Source organism: Nilaparvata lugens, chromosome 8 (genome assembly GCF_014356525.2).
Source record: "Nilaparvata lugens isolate BPH chromosome 8, ASM1435652v1, whole genome shotgun sequence".
Classification (NCBI taxonomy): domain Eukaryota; kingdom Metazoa; phylum Arthropoda; class Insecta; order Hemiptera; family Delphacidae; genus Nilaparvata; species Nilaparvata lugens.
In genome coordinates, this window is record NC_052511.1 from 32,375,814 (window position 1) to 32,391,953 (window position 16,140).

Here is a 16,140-nt window from a genome sequence, read left to right on the forward strand (position 1 = left end):
ATATTTATGCTCATATATTTTACTTTGACTCATTAATGAAAACCGAAATTATATTATTAAACAACAATTCTTCTTCAATAATTAATTAGTCAATTTTCTCTCAATGAAGAAACATTGCTGAATTCCAAAACAATTATTAATTTATTTTATCAGAATTATATAAAACCACAATCAGAGTTATATGATCCAAAATCCTAACATCCATCTACAAAAATACCATTTACACACACATCGATTTTTGGACGTACGATTTTTTGCCGTCCTCATAAATTCAATCAGATTGAATGGAGCTTAGCAAACACATGTGTTCGCCAAGTTATGTTCAATCTGATAGAGCTTAGACCGGCAAAAATCATACGTCCAAGGATCGATGTGTGTGTAACTGACTTCATTGTAGGTGAATGATAGGATTCATGTAGGTGAATATAGGCTAATTGTCATATTCATATTTTGTCTAGTGTGATAACTATAGAAGCACCTGAATCTTGTAATTGTGAGATACTCACAGTACACTTGTGTGGCTTTTCACCGGTGTGCCGCCTCATGTGCACGACGAGCATGTACTGCGCCTTGAACGGCTTCTCCTCGCGAGAGCACTGCTGCCAGCGGCACACGAAAGCCTTCTTGTTGGCATGGATGTGGTCGTTGTTGATGTGCTTGACCAGGTGGTCCTGGGTGGCGAACTCGACGCCGCAGCCCTTCCAATGGCAGTTGGTCTCCACAAAGTCGCCCGGCTCGTCCCGCAGGTCGCCGCCCGCCGACTCGGGCGAGTCTGTCGCCTGTGCGAGCGACGCGGCTGGCGGCTGCCACGACTGCGACTGCTTCGACTCGCGCTTCACTTTTGACGCCTTGCGCGACGAACTACCACCTCCGCCTCCGCCACTGGTGTCCGCTTCCGCTCGCACCTTGTCCGACTTCTTGCATGGTTCGCTCAGTACCTGCACACAATCGATTAGAAAGATTATAAATTAACGATTTATAAATTTAAAATATCGATTAGGTAATGAACAAATTTCCCTGCTGGTTACTAGTCTTCTGATTTGTTTTGGTTTAATTCCACAACTTGAGCTCATCGTGCTAATATTTTTGATTGAAAATCAAAGTTAATTCAATTTTTAATTGCAGTGGATACACATTTGGTAGGAGTAGAAATTGTGGTGGAGTGAATATCAATACAGCTTTGTAGTATTTATCACCTTGATGATTATCACTTCGGAAAATGTAGAGTCATACATTGAGGAAGCTTAGCTTCTTTGTATTATAATATAACGAGTATGAAAGCGCTCAGGCTTTTGCCTTTGCAGGAACTATCTCTTTAAACTTGAATTAAAAAAATTGTAATACTAGTGTATAATACAGTTTGAGTACTGTACTCAATACTTTTGACGAGTCATATACTACCAAGCTTTGCTTGATTCTGTAGTGTTATATGACGAAAATTAAACTAAACTAAACTACATGGGAATATGTTTTGGAATTGCAGCTATGAGAATATATTCACAGAGACAGGGTCATGGAATGTTGAATGAAGATATTTTGAATAGTATGATGCAAACCAAATATGCAAGTTTGGTTTGAAAATAATGTTCCAAATAATGCTGGAACGCCTGGAACAGCAGTATTATTGAAAATTTTCTCATTTTATCGTTTTAATTGTAATTAAGAGATTCACATTGATGTGCCATTTCATAAGATTCATATGGTTTAGCTCAAAACATTCAATTCCAATATAGCCTAAAACATTGATTCTTCAGTGGTCCAAGGGAAATAGTTGCATTACCACTTGAGGATCTTAATTCATTGGAAAGAAAGAACCAAATGAACCCCATATAGATACGGTAGTTCAATAATGATTCATTCCTACGGTTCATAATGAATGGATCACACGAATTTCATCTTGCATCTCAACTTTTTTTGCACTATTTTACAAGTTGATGATTTTTTACCATTCAAAAGGATTTTTTCTCACTGATACAGCATGTTGAATATCTTATGAAAAGTGAAAGATGATCGATACTTACTTCAGATTTAGCCGAGAGCAGTTCGGTAGGAGGTAGGGAGTGCGGGTAGAGGGCGGTGGGTGGTGTGTGTGGGTGAAGGGGGGGCAGAAGACCCCCTGACCTGAGGAGGTGCGCCTGAAGCTGTTGAAGGTGCGGCGCCATAGTCGGGTGCATGCCTAGCGCAGGGCTGATCGCTCCTGAAAACACACCAAATCAATTATTAATTACTACAATTGTGAATTATAGTTTTTTTTGAATTATTATTCTAATATCATCTGGAAGGAATGGATTCATTACTCACTATTATTATTCTTTGCAATCAATCAATAATTGCTCAGTTCTATCTTGAAAAATACACAATAGCTCAATATTGTGTTTCTATTGTCCAGTTGATTTAGTTTGAATTTGAGAAAAAATTAAATCATTAAATCTATAAGCAAATGATCCTATTGATATGTCTTCATTCCATGACAGGATATCTTATTCCACTTTTCTATAGGAATGATTCTTTTGTGTCTGGCATGAATAAACATTTTTATTGTATATTTTCTCCCTGTGATACTTGAGAGTTTTATATTTACGAGATAGAGTCCTCCAACACAGCTTTGTGAATATAAATTGTTCAATAATACCTACAGTGGTACACCCACGTGTTGAAGCATACCAAGCAATGCCATATTTTAAGTTGTGAGGATGATGACGGCGATGGAAATCTGTGGGTGGAATATCAACAAGTCGTATAATAGAGTCACATTCAAATTGTGATAGAAACAACTGAAGTCGTCTCATGAATATTTGCAAAACGTAACTTACATTGCCAATCATTTTATGAGCTAACCATGCTAGAAAGTTTCAAATAAGACTTACCACTTGAAACAAAATGATTTGTAATAGTAATAATTCATAGAATTGAAGGAGAGTTGTAGTATAGTTATGGTTTTGATAATGAAAGGGCTATTTGCACAGTGTGAACTTGACTGTATTGAATCAGCTGCTGGTTCAATCTCAAAATAAATTGGTTTAATTGAAAGGTTAAATTGAATTAATTAACTAGTGGCTAAAACTAAAAATGAACAATATTATAACGAACGAGACTTGATATGGATTTAATCCAGTTTAAAATTAAATTTAGTTTACTGTGCAAATAAAAACTGTGTGATATTTAATCCAATTTAAGCTGAGATCCCATTTAAACTGGCACTGTGCAAACGACCCTAACTGGATTTTTCTCTAAGCTAGTGGTGCACTCACCAGCAGAGAGATGTCCATAGGAGCCGCTGGCGCTTGCACTGGAACTTCTCGAGCAGCTGACAACGGAGACGAGTGAGTTTGGCGAGAAGCGAATCATGGAGTTGATGTCGAGTGCGTGGGGTGAGTCCGAGTAGGGTGACACTGACAGAGGTCGCTTGCGGCTCTGACGGAGCACGCTGTTCGATCGCGGGCTGGCGAGCCGCGAACCTTCAACAAATTCAATTAATTAGAAATACAAAATATAGAAATTGATTTTGGAGTCAGATTTGGAATAATAATCGCAAACAGTGAAAAAGATGGATGCATGATAAAATGAATTCAAATTTTTTTAAGTCAATAAAAAACTAAATAACGAAAAGAAAAAATAACAGTATGCAAGTTATTTTGTATTATTCAGAGGAGTCACTCATCTCAATATCTAGTTGTGTTAATACTTAAAACTAAATAGGTACTGTAAAAACAGAAAATTCTAATCAACGAGCTTGAAGTTTTCAGAAGGTGCTCTTTCCTGCCTTCAGAGCTCACACTTTTTCACCTGCTGGATTTCATACTTTGTCACATACTGACAAACTTCACACGACATTCTTTGCCGAACAAGGCTCTCCGGCTCTCTACACATCAATGCAAGCACACACGCACACCTCAAGCGTTTCGAATCGGTGTTGCCGCTTGACAATCTGTGCACTCTGCAGTCTGCTCTTGGCTCCAGCCATAATTTGGCAATTCAAATTCTACAGATGGAATAATTGTTTGCGGAACTATTAAAAGTGTCTAGGCATGCGGATAACCGGAACGACGACAGAACAGATAAAAGAAGAGAGGCACACAAAGTGGTTGGTTTCGGAATGCTACTGTCATCTTCTTGCTGTCCTGTCCTGTCTCCTCAGCTGTAGCAATCAACCAACTCTTTTTCACTCTTGTCGTGTTCATAAACTTGTAGCCGGCCGGCCGCTGCGCTGTTGATCGGTGTTCTCGCTCCCACGCTTCGCTCCTTGCTTCCTCCTACGTTGCTTCGCGAGTCGCACGGCGACCGACAACAATTATCGGCCGTTCTGTTTGGCGCTCATCTTCGTGCCATTGACAAGCGCAACGCATCATAGTCGAGTGCAGTGAAGGAAGGACGTTGTCACCAACCAGTACAGTAATCGATGCTGTCGTGCTCCTCTCGGCAACAAGGCGAGGCGAGCATTCCCCGATTCTGTCGCGCTGTCCTCTGTAGCAAATTGCCACCGCTCAATTCCTTTGGGAAGGCCATACTCCTCATCTCTGATGTGAGATTATGTTGGAAGCATGTTGCCGTTTCAACTTATAAACCAGTTCAACCACAAATACTACAAACTTGTAACAAAGAACTAAACTCTCGTAATTGGTCGCTATACTTTCGAGAAATTGACTTTTCCGAAAATTGATTTTTCATTCCCATCCCTCAATTACCCACGCAACAATACTGAGTTTATATTAAACTCATATTTCCAAGATAAAGTAGGACAATTTTATAAAGAAGTCGAATCAATAGAACATTATATTAATGTCATACATTTAACTGCCGTTTCAAGAATACAGTACGTTAGTTGGATGAAATAATTCAAGGTGGAATATTATTGCTGTGTAGAGTTGTTGATGATAGAGACATCAGCAAAAGATGGAAGGAATCAAGAGGATAGAGCTATGAGAAAAGGTTGGTCGGGAAAGAGTATAATAAATAATGATAGAATTGTCAATACACTGCGGTTAGCGGGATATAGTTATTACGGGTGGCGCTCGTCACTTACCATTGAGAGAGAAGGGAAATTCTGAACTGGTGAGGGGTGGAGGGGGTTGCTGCAGGTCAGAGAGCGTCCTAGTAGTCAGGTAGTCCGGAGGCAATGCCAACCCTGCAACACAAAATTTACCACTGTTACAACTCAACCCAAGGGACAATAATTTGTTTACTTGTTTATATATGCATAGGGCAATGAACGTAAACAAAGACAAAAACAAATCATTAAATTACTTCATCCATACATGGCAGGAGCTCATTAACTATACCTGGTGGTTATCTTTCATTGATAATTTGACATTGTTAGTTCAAGGAAATAAATTGCCTACTAGGTCAACTGATTGAAAAAATACTATTATTGATACAGAAACCTCAGGAATCAAGTATATTTACTTTTAAATCAAGTTTTTCTTTTGATTGGATAAAGTTCGATTTAATTCCACTCTACTCAGAGAGCATAGAATGTTACATCCTATACTATCTTGTCAAGTTGTCATACTTTTAAACCAAATAGAACATTTTAAAACAATTTAAATTCTGTATTTGAAGACAAATAGAATTAATATTCATGAACACTTGCTAATATTAGCCATCCACGTTATTATTATTTGATAATATTATCTTCCTAATTTTGAAAATGCAATTCAAGTGATTTCCTGGCAATGCCTTGTTTTTAGAATTACATTTATAGGAAAGTAATCAGGAATGTTGTTGTAAAAGCTATCGAAATACATAAAAAGTCAATATGGTATGGTCAAGTTGTTGACTAGACTATTTTATTGATGTATCAGAAGAATATGAGTCACATGAGGTTTCCATTAATAACAAATAATTTCAACTTATTGAAAACGTCAACGTTTTCCTGTAATGATATAGTTCTTGAAGTGAAGTAATGGCATCCTTGACATTAACACAATAACTTATTTCTCCATCAATTTGAACCGGAAGCTAAATGATAATAATTCATTTTCAAAATAAATTCTTTTTATAAGATAATGTATTTCCATATTTCTAAACCCCGAATCTTGTTACACATCATAGCCGGTTTGATTTCAAATAATTTCTGTAATGCATTGCATACTACAACCAGCTTCTTCCCTCCTACAGGTACATTGACCAAACCCCATCAACATTTTCTGCCTTTTAAAGGCTGTCCAGATCAATTCATCTCATGCTCAGAGATGGACAAGCAGATTTGACTTGACAAGTAAAATAAATGTTTACGAAACCAGCTAATGATTCTACAAAAACATGGCTTGATTAATGATAGAACACCAAGTAACTCAGCATACTCTCCAGTCTTCCGCTAGCTTTCGTTCCTCTCACTTCGTTTCTTCTACTCCACCTTCTTTTCCTCTCGCAATTCTTTTTATATTGTCGATTATTTATTCTTTTTTCTTAACGCATATTTTCTCAGCACATCATCAGTCCACTTTAGAGAGATTCAACTGTCAGAATTTGTTGTATGAGGAAAATTAATGTTATTGGTAGGGACATGCTGACAGTTCAAAGTGAATTACACTCTAGTAACAGTGTTGTTGGTTAATGAGAGTTGTCACAGAGGAATTTCATTCCATTGATGGATGGCCACTTGTGGCCCAATCACTCACTGCATGGGTCTATCAAAGTTTCTCCTCTTGGCAACTCAAGTTAATTACCTCTGACTTGAATTCACTACTCATTTCACCATGTAAGCTTCATTCTCACAGATGGAAGCTGACTTATAATGCAAATAAGAGTTCAAAAGTATGACTCTAGTCGTCAGAGTAGTTTGATTAGTCATTCTTTACTATGTTGTACATTTTGCAGGTACAAACAACCAGAAACCAGATCACAGAAGCAATTTTGTCCATCAATCAATTCACAAGTTATTCGGAAAGCCATAGTCTTCTTCTAATGCTTATTTCGTTCATGATATACTCATTACAGTCACAGTAGAAAGATTAGTTCTTGATGATCCTCGACTGTGAACTTAACATTACATTTTTCACATCCATTGAAACGAAAAATTAGGAAGATTCCAATTTTTTAAGAAGAAAACTCAACATTCTTTAGTTCTGTAGAGTGTGGAATGTTAGATGGAATATGAAAAAAGCCAAATTACAGGAGATAAACACTTCTGTATAATCATTGTCCCATAATCTGAGAAAGAAGTCAATCTGTGTTGAAAAGGGTATCTCAGTGCACTGAAAGGTTTATTACTATGTTGTTTCAACGATTTTAGCTATTTTAGAAGCTTTCACATGCAATTTTTTTGTTCCGTGTTATAACAAATGGAAAACTTCCCTCATGATTATGAAAATCTTGTCATTGCTTACTTATATTCCAAGTGAACATATTCTGAAAAATGTTTAATGTCTTCTTGAATTCCCTGAGTTCCCTCTCACAGCAAACTCCACTTTCGACAAATCATTCTCCAAAACTATCCCTTTATTTTTTTTCCACCCCTGACTGTAGCATCCTCCATTCATTGAGTGTTTCAAAAGAGGGTGGAAGACCAAGCGGGAGCAGAGCAGAGGGGGAAGAAGAATGATGAGAAGATCCTTTTTTCAAGTCGAAACGACTTGACCGACCTTGAGAAGTCTCTGTTCTGGAGTGAGAGGGAAAGAAACATCCGAACAGAAATCCCAGATTGTCCTCGTTGAGCCGCTCAAATGAATGGATGGGACCAGAAAGGGAATAGCGGGGAAATTAGGCAGTGCTACGTTGGTAGTATGATCATGTTATAAACAAAAACAGTGTTGTAGCAGATGTCATTCAATTCACAACCACCCTTATAAATATTCTAAGTCAAAAGATCAGATAATGAAAAACTACAAATCAAACTGAAAAATTCTGTCACAATTTCACAATAGTGATAAGAATTGATGACAATCCTATTTCAGAGTTTTGTAGATTGATTCTGCGCCAATATGCTTTTGTTGATGATTCTTGTTTTCTGCTAATGACATTATCATAAATAATGGAGTATGCAAAAGCACTAGACAGTAGAAGATTATTTGAAATTCGTCTACTAATCTCAACTTTCTTACATTGATAACACAAGTTAATATTTATGTCCCACACCAACATCTATCAAAACAGCCAGATCCATCCAGATATTTTCAAAACATAGCTGAAGATGGGATTATTGTGACACTCATGAAAACAATAATTGCAAAAGCAGTAGTACGATGAAGATGAGAGGAAAGATGAAGTATGAAGCACATGACAACAAGAGATACCCATAAAAAGTACAACTTAATTACTCGGTTGTTAACTGGAGTTGAAAGGTAGCCGGAAAACGATTAAGTAAAGCTTCTGCAGTAGTGCAGGTCTATTAACCTGGGGTTAATTAACTGAAAAGTCAATTATCGTCTGGTGATACCTTCTTCTCCTGCCAAGTTAATTCGCTTTGCAACATACGCGTACATACTGCATTCAATATCAATAACTTGAATGGGGTGATAGGCTACCATGCACTAACTCAACGCCTTCCAGCGATCAACCAATCATAACTTCTCCTGCCATAATAATTAAGCGCTTTGAAGCCTCACCGAATTGCTGCACTATAAAGAAGTCAACAGAATAAACATAATAGTAATCTAAGCCGAACCAAAGAAACTAATTGCAAATGTACATGGTTTGCTTCTTAATTGAACGAGAGAGTCGATGCATATTCTGCCCTTGATGAAGTTACAGCACGTCCAGAGAAAAAGGAGCAGTAAATTTAAAAGGGAGTAATGAAGACGCAACAGTAATAAACTGAGACCTAACATCAATACAGGATTCATTATATTCAATATTTCCTTCGATGAGCATACAAATCCAATTTAATAGTGGTGAAATTGCAGATTCATGGTCAAATGTGCACACTTACTTTGATTCCATCATGAAATAGAATGAGATGTTGAGTACTGTTATGTACCAGAAGGGTCTACCAGCAGCCTGTCTCATTTACTTCTGGTATCATCCATAAAGTCATATCCATATTAAAGTTATTTGATTTGAAAGAAACATTCCTTCCAGCTTGATTGTAAAACGGCTATTTTTTCAATATAAGTAGAGAGTCAATTGATTGATTGATAGTTAGGCCCAAGTTTCATTAAATCAAGTTTTAATGTCATAAATTATATCTCACACGGGTCAGTTTATGGTGAGGGGTGTCCCAAATTAATGTCTTAAAAAATGTCACATAATCTAATGTCTTGATCACTACCCATTACAACATGCTTATAACACCCAGAATGTATGGTGCATTAAAGTCTCCCAACTGAATAAAGCTGAGGTTTATAAAAAAATTTAATAGGTGAATCAATTTTAATGCATTTTTATGTAATTTCTCATAATCATCGCCCATCATTACCTTAACACAGTCTGGAATAAGGAATATCAATTAAAAGCACCGCTTGACAAGCATATGGACTAATAAATTGACTTCAACACATTTGGAATTTATCAATTCTACCCAGTAGGCCTACGTAGTATACAAAGAGTACCAGAGTACATAGAAACACCAATTACAAGACACAATAGTACCCTGAGCAAGTAAGCCAAGCGATTCTGAGTAAACTCAATACAATGGTATTCCTAATAAGTCTATTGAAGAATCACCAGGTGGTGGAAGAAACTTTCCCCTTGAAAGGCCCTGGACAAAAGGCAGTCATGAATAGATCACCAACACTATTGCTTTGTATTTCCATCATTGTCTCTGACACTGAAGATCTGAAAATGTATAAGATTAGTTGACATGTTGACAATGAATCTGCTATTTGATTGAGACATTATGTTATTACTGCCTATAGGATTGAGTGTTGGTTTGGAAATACAATTTCATGTCACAAAATTCAAGAATATTGTATTATTCAATTCCATAGTTTATATATGGAACAAAAGTGCTGACTTGATACTAGCAATGTGAATCCACAGGCGAGACTGATCTTCTCTTCAAATGATATGTGCAATGTACACAAACACATTTGAAGCTTTCAAACACAGAGAATCTCTAAACCTCCAACCTCAATTTCAAACTTCTGAAGTTTGAATAGGCAACAAGTTCAGTTGATATTAATTATTGCATTCATGTTGACTGTAAACAATAACTGAAAATCTTCTCCAAATAGTTGTATGATGTAAACGAAAGTACATTCTCATAATTATTGAATTCATGTTGACTGTAAACAATAACTGAAAATCTTCTTCATATAGGTATGATGTGAACGAAAGTACATGGTTTGCGGAGAACACAGATATTTTCTTTTGAGAGAATCTTCTACAGTCAAGTTGACCTATCAATGAGTAACAGTACATAGCTGTCACAATGACCAAACTTATGTGGGAGTATGTTAATAAAGTCAAATCCCAACTGAAGCAACCCTTACTGGGATATTGGTGGAAATGTGGATAATTCACGAGAGGCCCCAACCAGTTCAATTATATCAAAATACAACATCTGAAAATCAATGCATTATAAAATAATGAGTAATGAAATAAATAAATTATTGAGAAGATATTGTTACTCACATATCATCATGCACTCCCTTGTTTATCCTAGACATTCACCTCAATTCCACACAACTGAGCACTATTTGAGTTAATCCGCAGTTATCCTATATGGTACATCACAGAACACAATATCACGACTAGTATTGGGTAATTTCAGGTAACACATTGTAATAAACAGTTTCTATTTGTTGATTGTACTTTTAGCCGGACAAAAACGGACACAAAGTCATCCCCTCGACGTTGGTGGAGACACTGAGCCGGCCAGCTAGGTTTTTTCCCTTTGGGCCGGTCAAAATATCCCTGCGGGCCGATGAATTTCCCCGCTCGAACCAGTTTCCTCGGGCCCACCTGTCCAATACACGAGCTGTTTCAATTTTCCCCCTGTCACCGGTGCTGACTAAATTTACTTGTTACATCTCACGACTCCTTCTGTCCCGGGGCCTTTTCTCGTTCGTCCTCTCTTGCAGGCCTTTCTCCGCCCGGCACTAGGATTCCATGCAAGACCACTCACTCCCAGAGAAGTTAATAAGATGGAGCATTCTCCTCTAACAACAACCAGTTGAAAGAAATGTTTAATTACACACCCTGACACCTTGGCGTCTTTATGTCCGGCGTTTGCGTACAATTTAATTATAAGGGGCGAGATATCTGTGAGTGGAATGAGTAATCCGTTCGCTCGCTAGAAGGAATGTAGGCCTATTGAAAACTTCCAACAGCTTCCACTGAATTCTTTCAACATTCGCAAAACCTAGTATTAAGATATTTTGAATTAATTATATTGAACTAGAAATGCGAAGTTCTCTAGATATCAGAATCTGATTAGATAGATTACGAAGTTGGACAGATAGTGCAGAAAGTGCTCTCTGTCAAAATTGACGTTTTGTGGGAACAGCTATTAAATAGTCTAAAAATCTCGGGAATAATAAGAAACAACCTCTAGATTGTATCCTTCTGATCCACCTCCTGTTCACATCTATTCCAAAAGAATTATTAATGTAGCTCTCATTACAAACTCCCAATGGAATCATAAGGTTTTATTTACTTATAATGTTATCCTATGTACGTAGTTTTTCTCTTTACGTTTATCTTATTTATTGATATTCTTCTGTAAATAAGCGTACACTCCTTGATGATCATCTTTCCTTTTTCACACAGAGTAGTGAGGGACATGGATCAACTTTAAACTTAAAATACTCTATACACCAAATATTATTGAATCCTTGTTCACTACTGCTGCCAATATGTTCAACTACTCCACCCAAATAATGTAAGCGCTCTCCAAACTATCATCACTGAACTTTCTGGGATGGACTTTGGGCAGAGTTGTACCTCCTTGTTCACTTATACCTGGCCGTCGACCATTGGACAGCTCACGTCAAGAAGAATAGAACTTTAGAGGGTTTTTAGCACAAAGGTAAAAGATAGATTAGGAGAATAGTGGAAATGGGACAAAGAAAATACAGCCAGCACATGCGGGGAAGACGGCCGTCCATAACAGAAACAATGTAACCGAGAAATAGCTTCAGCACACAGGGACTCGTCTTTCATTCCTGAGGCACGGCCTTTCAATGCATTCGGCTTTCAGTTGAAAACGGACAGGCCTATTCACATCAATCCGCTCTTCCTTCTACGCTTTCTTTCTCTCTTTTCTCCTTCCTACGTTGCACCCACCATTCACACGTCGTCTCTCTCATTCTCGCCGGATTCTCAATTGAGCAATGAACCGAACAGAGGAAGATGGATGGTCTGACTCACAGCTGACCGACAACTGAATTCAATTAGATGAAAAAAGATGATATTCCTCTCAATTATTCACTGCGAGTTTTTCATGTGTAGATATTAAATCCTACCAAAGTTAGAAGCTCAAGCATTGGTACACAAAAGTAGATATGAGTAATATGTGAAGCAATTAAACCTGGTACCCTGTGAGTAGAAGTTGTTCAAAAAAAGTAAAATATAAAGAGGAGCTGCATTGGCAGAGGAACAGACAAGATGCGCTTGTTGTTTCTGCACCAATAATTGCCAGATTTGTCAATAATTTACAGTAGAAAATAACATTATATAATTAAGGAATAAATCAAATAAAATGTGAAAATCACATGAAACAAATAATAACAGTGTTATATGTGAGGTCCAGAATACAATAATTTTGTATCACTGATTACAGTGGAATCAAATTATAATTTTTCGTGAGACATAAATATCAAACAACCATGAGCTAATCAATTCTAGTGTTCAATCATAAAATCAAACTTGCAATGGAAATTACAACAAGTAGTCTATAGAACACGTAACCGAATTTGATCAAGACGAAAGTATCAAATCAAATAGTGGCTGGTAAAACAAACTTTGGGCGTGGTAAAAATCACAACTCACACGTTACGCGTTCTAATGTGTTACCACATAGTTGTCAATGTATAATACTACGTTTCACTTCCAACAGTACTTTCACATACTGTCAAAACATGCTTCTTGTTACATACTTTAGGTAGGTACGCGCCTAGCATTATCTGGGTGTGGTATGGTGGGTGAGCACAATAATAATGAAAAGTTTTTGATCAGCTGGTTTATCACACTTGAAAAAGTTTTTGATCAGCTGGTTTATCACACTTGAAAAAGTTTTTGATCAGCTGTTTTAGCACACTTGAAATTCGGCCAATCTGATGTGATCTGAATGTCAATGGAAGTTTAGGTTAGAAGTTCTATCCTTCTATGAAAATCGAATTATTTGAATAGTTTATAATATATATCTTATCTGTATTTTATTCATTTAAATAAAATGATAGTATATTATTACAGAATACTTCATTGAATTCTAGAAGCATAAAATGATTCCGTTTATCCACCATGTTCCGTGATAAACGCTTTACTAGGAGGTTTGAGGTTAGATTCTATTATATTCTGAAAATTGAATTTGAATAGTTTATAATATCTCATTTGTATTTCATTCATCCAAATAAAATGATAGTATCTTATTGCAAAAACTTGTCACGTTATTATTTATATTTAAATAACGATTAGCCTCCTGCTTGGCATCAGTCGGTAAAGCATGAGATTTGATATAATTATATAATTAGGTCGTGGTTTTCTAATAGTATTCAGTCTTAAAAAATCTTGATAGGCCTAGATATGGGCTTCTCCTATAACTCTTGTAATTCAATAAATAATAAATATATATAAATATGATACTTATACTATAGTGTTGAGGAATAAAAAATAAATTGCACACCATGAACGTTCATACATATATTAAACAAATAATGCAAAAAATGGATCGAGGCAAAAAATATATAAAGAGCGATAAAAAAAATATAATATAAAAATAGAACAATAATTGAAATCAGTAAAATATCACAGGCTAAACTTTATATTCTAGATTTATGGCACGAATCATTACCATGTGCCTTTATCTTAAAATCATATGCATTCTTTTGCATGTAGCTGCGATATGCACTTGCTAATACTTGTCGACTTGGACAATTCAATTAAAAATATGTGCTTTAAGATCAGCTTGATAAATTAGCCACTAATAATCCAAATATATATATATTAAAATCTCTAGTACTTAGTAGATTTATTTGTATCGAATATATATTTTTATCTCAGGGTGCAAGATTCGGCACCTGACGGAATAAGTAGAGCCATTCATCTAGTGAATTAGAGCTATAATAAATTATCGCAAATTGTATTGCAAAAAAATTAAATATCATATGCATATGTTTTAATAGCCTAGATTTTGTACTTCTTTGATTTAATAGAAATTTCTGAAATATTGATCTATATTTTTCTTTCAATGAAATACCTTTAATACTAATTTTACTTGCGCAAGTATTACTCTTATTAATTTCTTAATTTATAATAAAAACCCTTTCGGCGAGCTAGCTTTGACCATCAGATTAATTCGAAGCACTAGGGCGCCCATCACTAATTCAAATTAATCACTCACGTGTCGAAAATCTTCTTGTAAGCCGCCGATGTCGATCCAACTCCATGTGGTCCGGGAATATGGTAGCCGGAATCGTCTCCTCCAAGGGGTTATAAGTTTAATTCAAAATGAAAATGACTTCTGCTTCACAATAGCATCACGAAGTCTTTTAAGAAATTTAATAATTTACTTTAACTTTAACTTTTACAAAATCATTAGTAAGGTACTACGCTCTAAAATATTTGGGGTCCTCTTATGGTGGCATTTGGCTGGCGAGTGCTGGTTCTTCTTTTTCAAGTTTTACAGATCCTCTTTCCGACTTTCAAATTAGCATAAAATTAAATATCTTAGTCCTCCGCCATTAGGTTCAAATAGATCTTACAAAAAATGCCAAAATATTGCTTAGATTGTATGATTAATAATTTCTTTGCATTTGAGCCATATCGATAACATAGACTATACAAAGTTTTAACACAAAATCTAGTACATTTATATAAATATATAGAAATATTTTTGAATTGGCCTACAGTTGCCGCCTATTAACTGCCGTTTTACTATTGGTGCATGCAAATTTTATTCGGTATTCATGCGCCTGGTAACTCTTATTTCCTGAATACATTAAATTATTTTTATTTGGTTTTTTATTTATGCTCTTTACATGCTAGTTAATATTCTATACATTAATATTAATTCCATGCTACCTAATAATTAGCCACGTGGACAGGTGTTTTTTCACATTGCACACCATCTGATTGCAATAAAGCTCTGCCAAGGGGTTTTGGTCAGATTCTACGTTCCTCGGTTTGATCGATCTCTAGGTCACCGATCCGTGAATACATGTACATAACCTCAATCTTCAAATATTTTATATAATAATCTATTTATGAGCAATAAACTTCCTTCAAATCCTTTTTAGGTTCTTGTACCATTTAGCCAGAACAAGCTGATGCTATCTAATCTTAGTTATTATCTATTTGGCGATATTAGCCAGTTACTTTATTTTCAGACCTATTACTGTTTCTGTTAGGGCTTTTGATCTGCCCAGATTTAATATGTTACACGCGCCCCTGGGTTGAATTCAAAATATTTGAGAATCACAATGTTTTTAATGAAAACCCACCCTTCAATACATCGATATACACTATACTTTATATATAAATTATACTCTCATACTTCTATCACAGTTCGCAGACATATTTGCTGCATCTCCTTTATACCTTTATCAAATACAATAACAAATTCTCCTCCTCAACACACATAAAATATCATAAATATAAACTTCTAAACGCACTCCTCCTGACAACACTTAAAACATAGTAATTTTTAAATTCGCCGCTTGCAGGGCCGCCAACCTAACTACACACATTTCATAATTCTCATAAATGATTCCTTTTAGACAATAGTTTCGATTCACAAAACTTCTGGGCTTATATCTTATAGTATTCCTTAGGTCTTAATATAAATAATTTTCTATATATCAGGTACAATACTTTTCTTTTGCTAATGGCTCTTTGGTTTTTTTTTTTTTTTTTGGTAGCATGTATTCACTTTAGGTCTTTTTCAGGTAACAAACGTGGCATAATTAAAAGTAATAAATATAAAACATATAAATAAATATACTAACATTAATAAATATAATAAATAACAATAATAAATAACTTTTTGGGTTACAATGCTTTTTCATAAACATATGTTTAACAGATGTTACATATTTGATTCAG

General features: G+C 35.8%; 1 protein-coding gene across 3 annotated transcripts in view; it reads right to left on the reverse strand.

Moving 5' to 3' along the window:
• The window catches only part of LOC111048341 (transcriptional activator cubitus interruptus), a 147,732-nt gene that overhangs the window by 12,546 nt on the left and 119,046 nt on the right, over nt 1-16,140 (reverse strand). For 2 of the 3 annotated variants that reach the window (XM_039434552.1, XM_039434553.1), the window contains 4 exons: nt 5,024-5,125; nt 3,252-3,458; nt 2,022-2,197; nt 507-938 (listed from right to left, as the gene is read on the reverse strand). In XM_039434552.1, the coding sequence (XP_039290486.1) occupies nt 507-938; nt 2,022-2,197; nt 3,252-3,458; nt 5,024-5,125 (917 nt within the window). Of the gene's footprint in view, nt 1-506; nt 939-2,021; nt 2,198-3,251; nt 3,459-5,023; nt 5,126-10,512; nt 10,744-16,140 lie in introns of those variants that run through there. The other variant, XM_039434554.1, reaches the window with a different exon arrangement.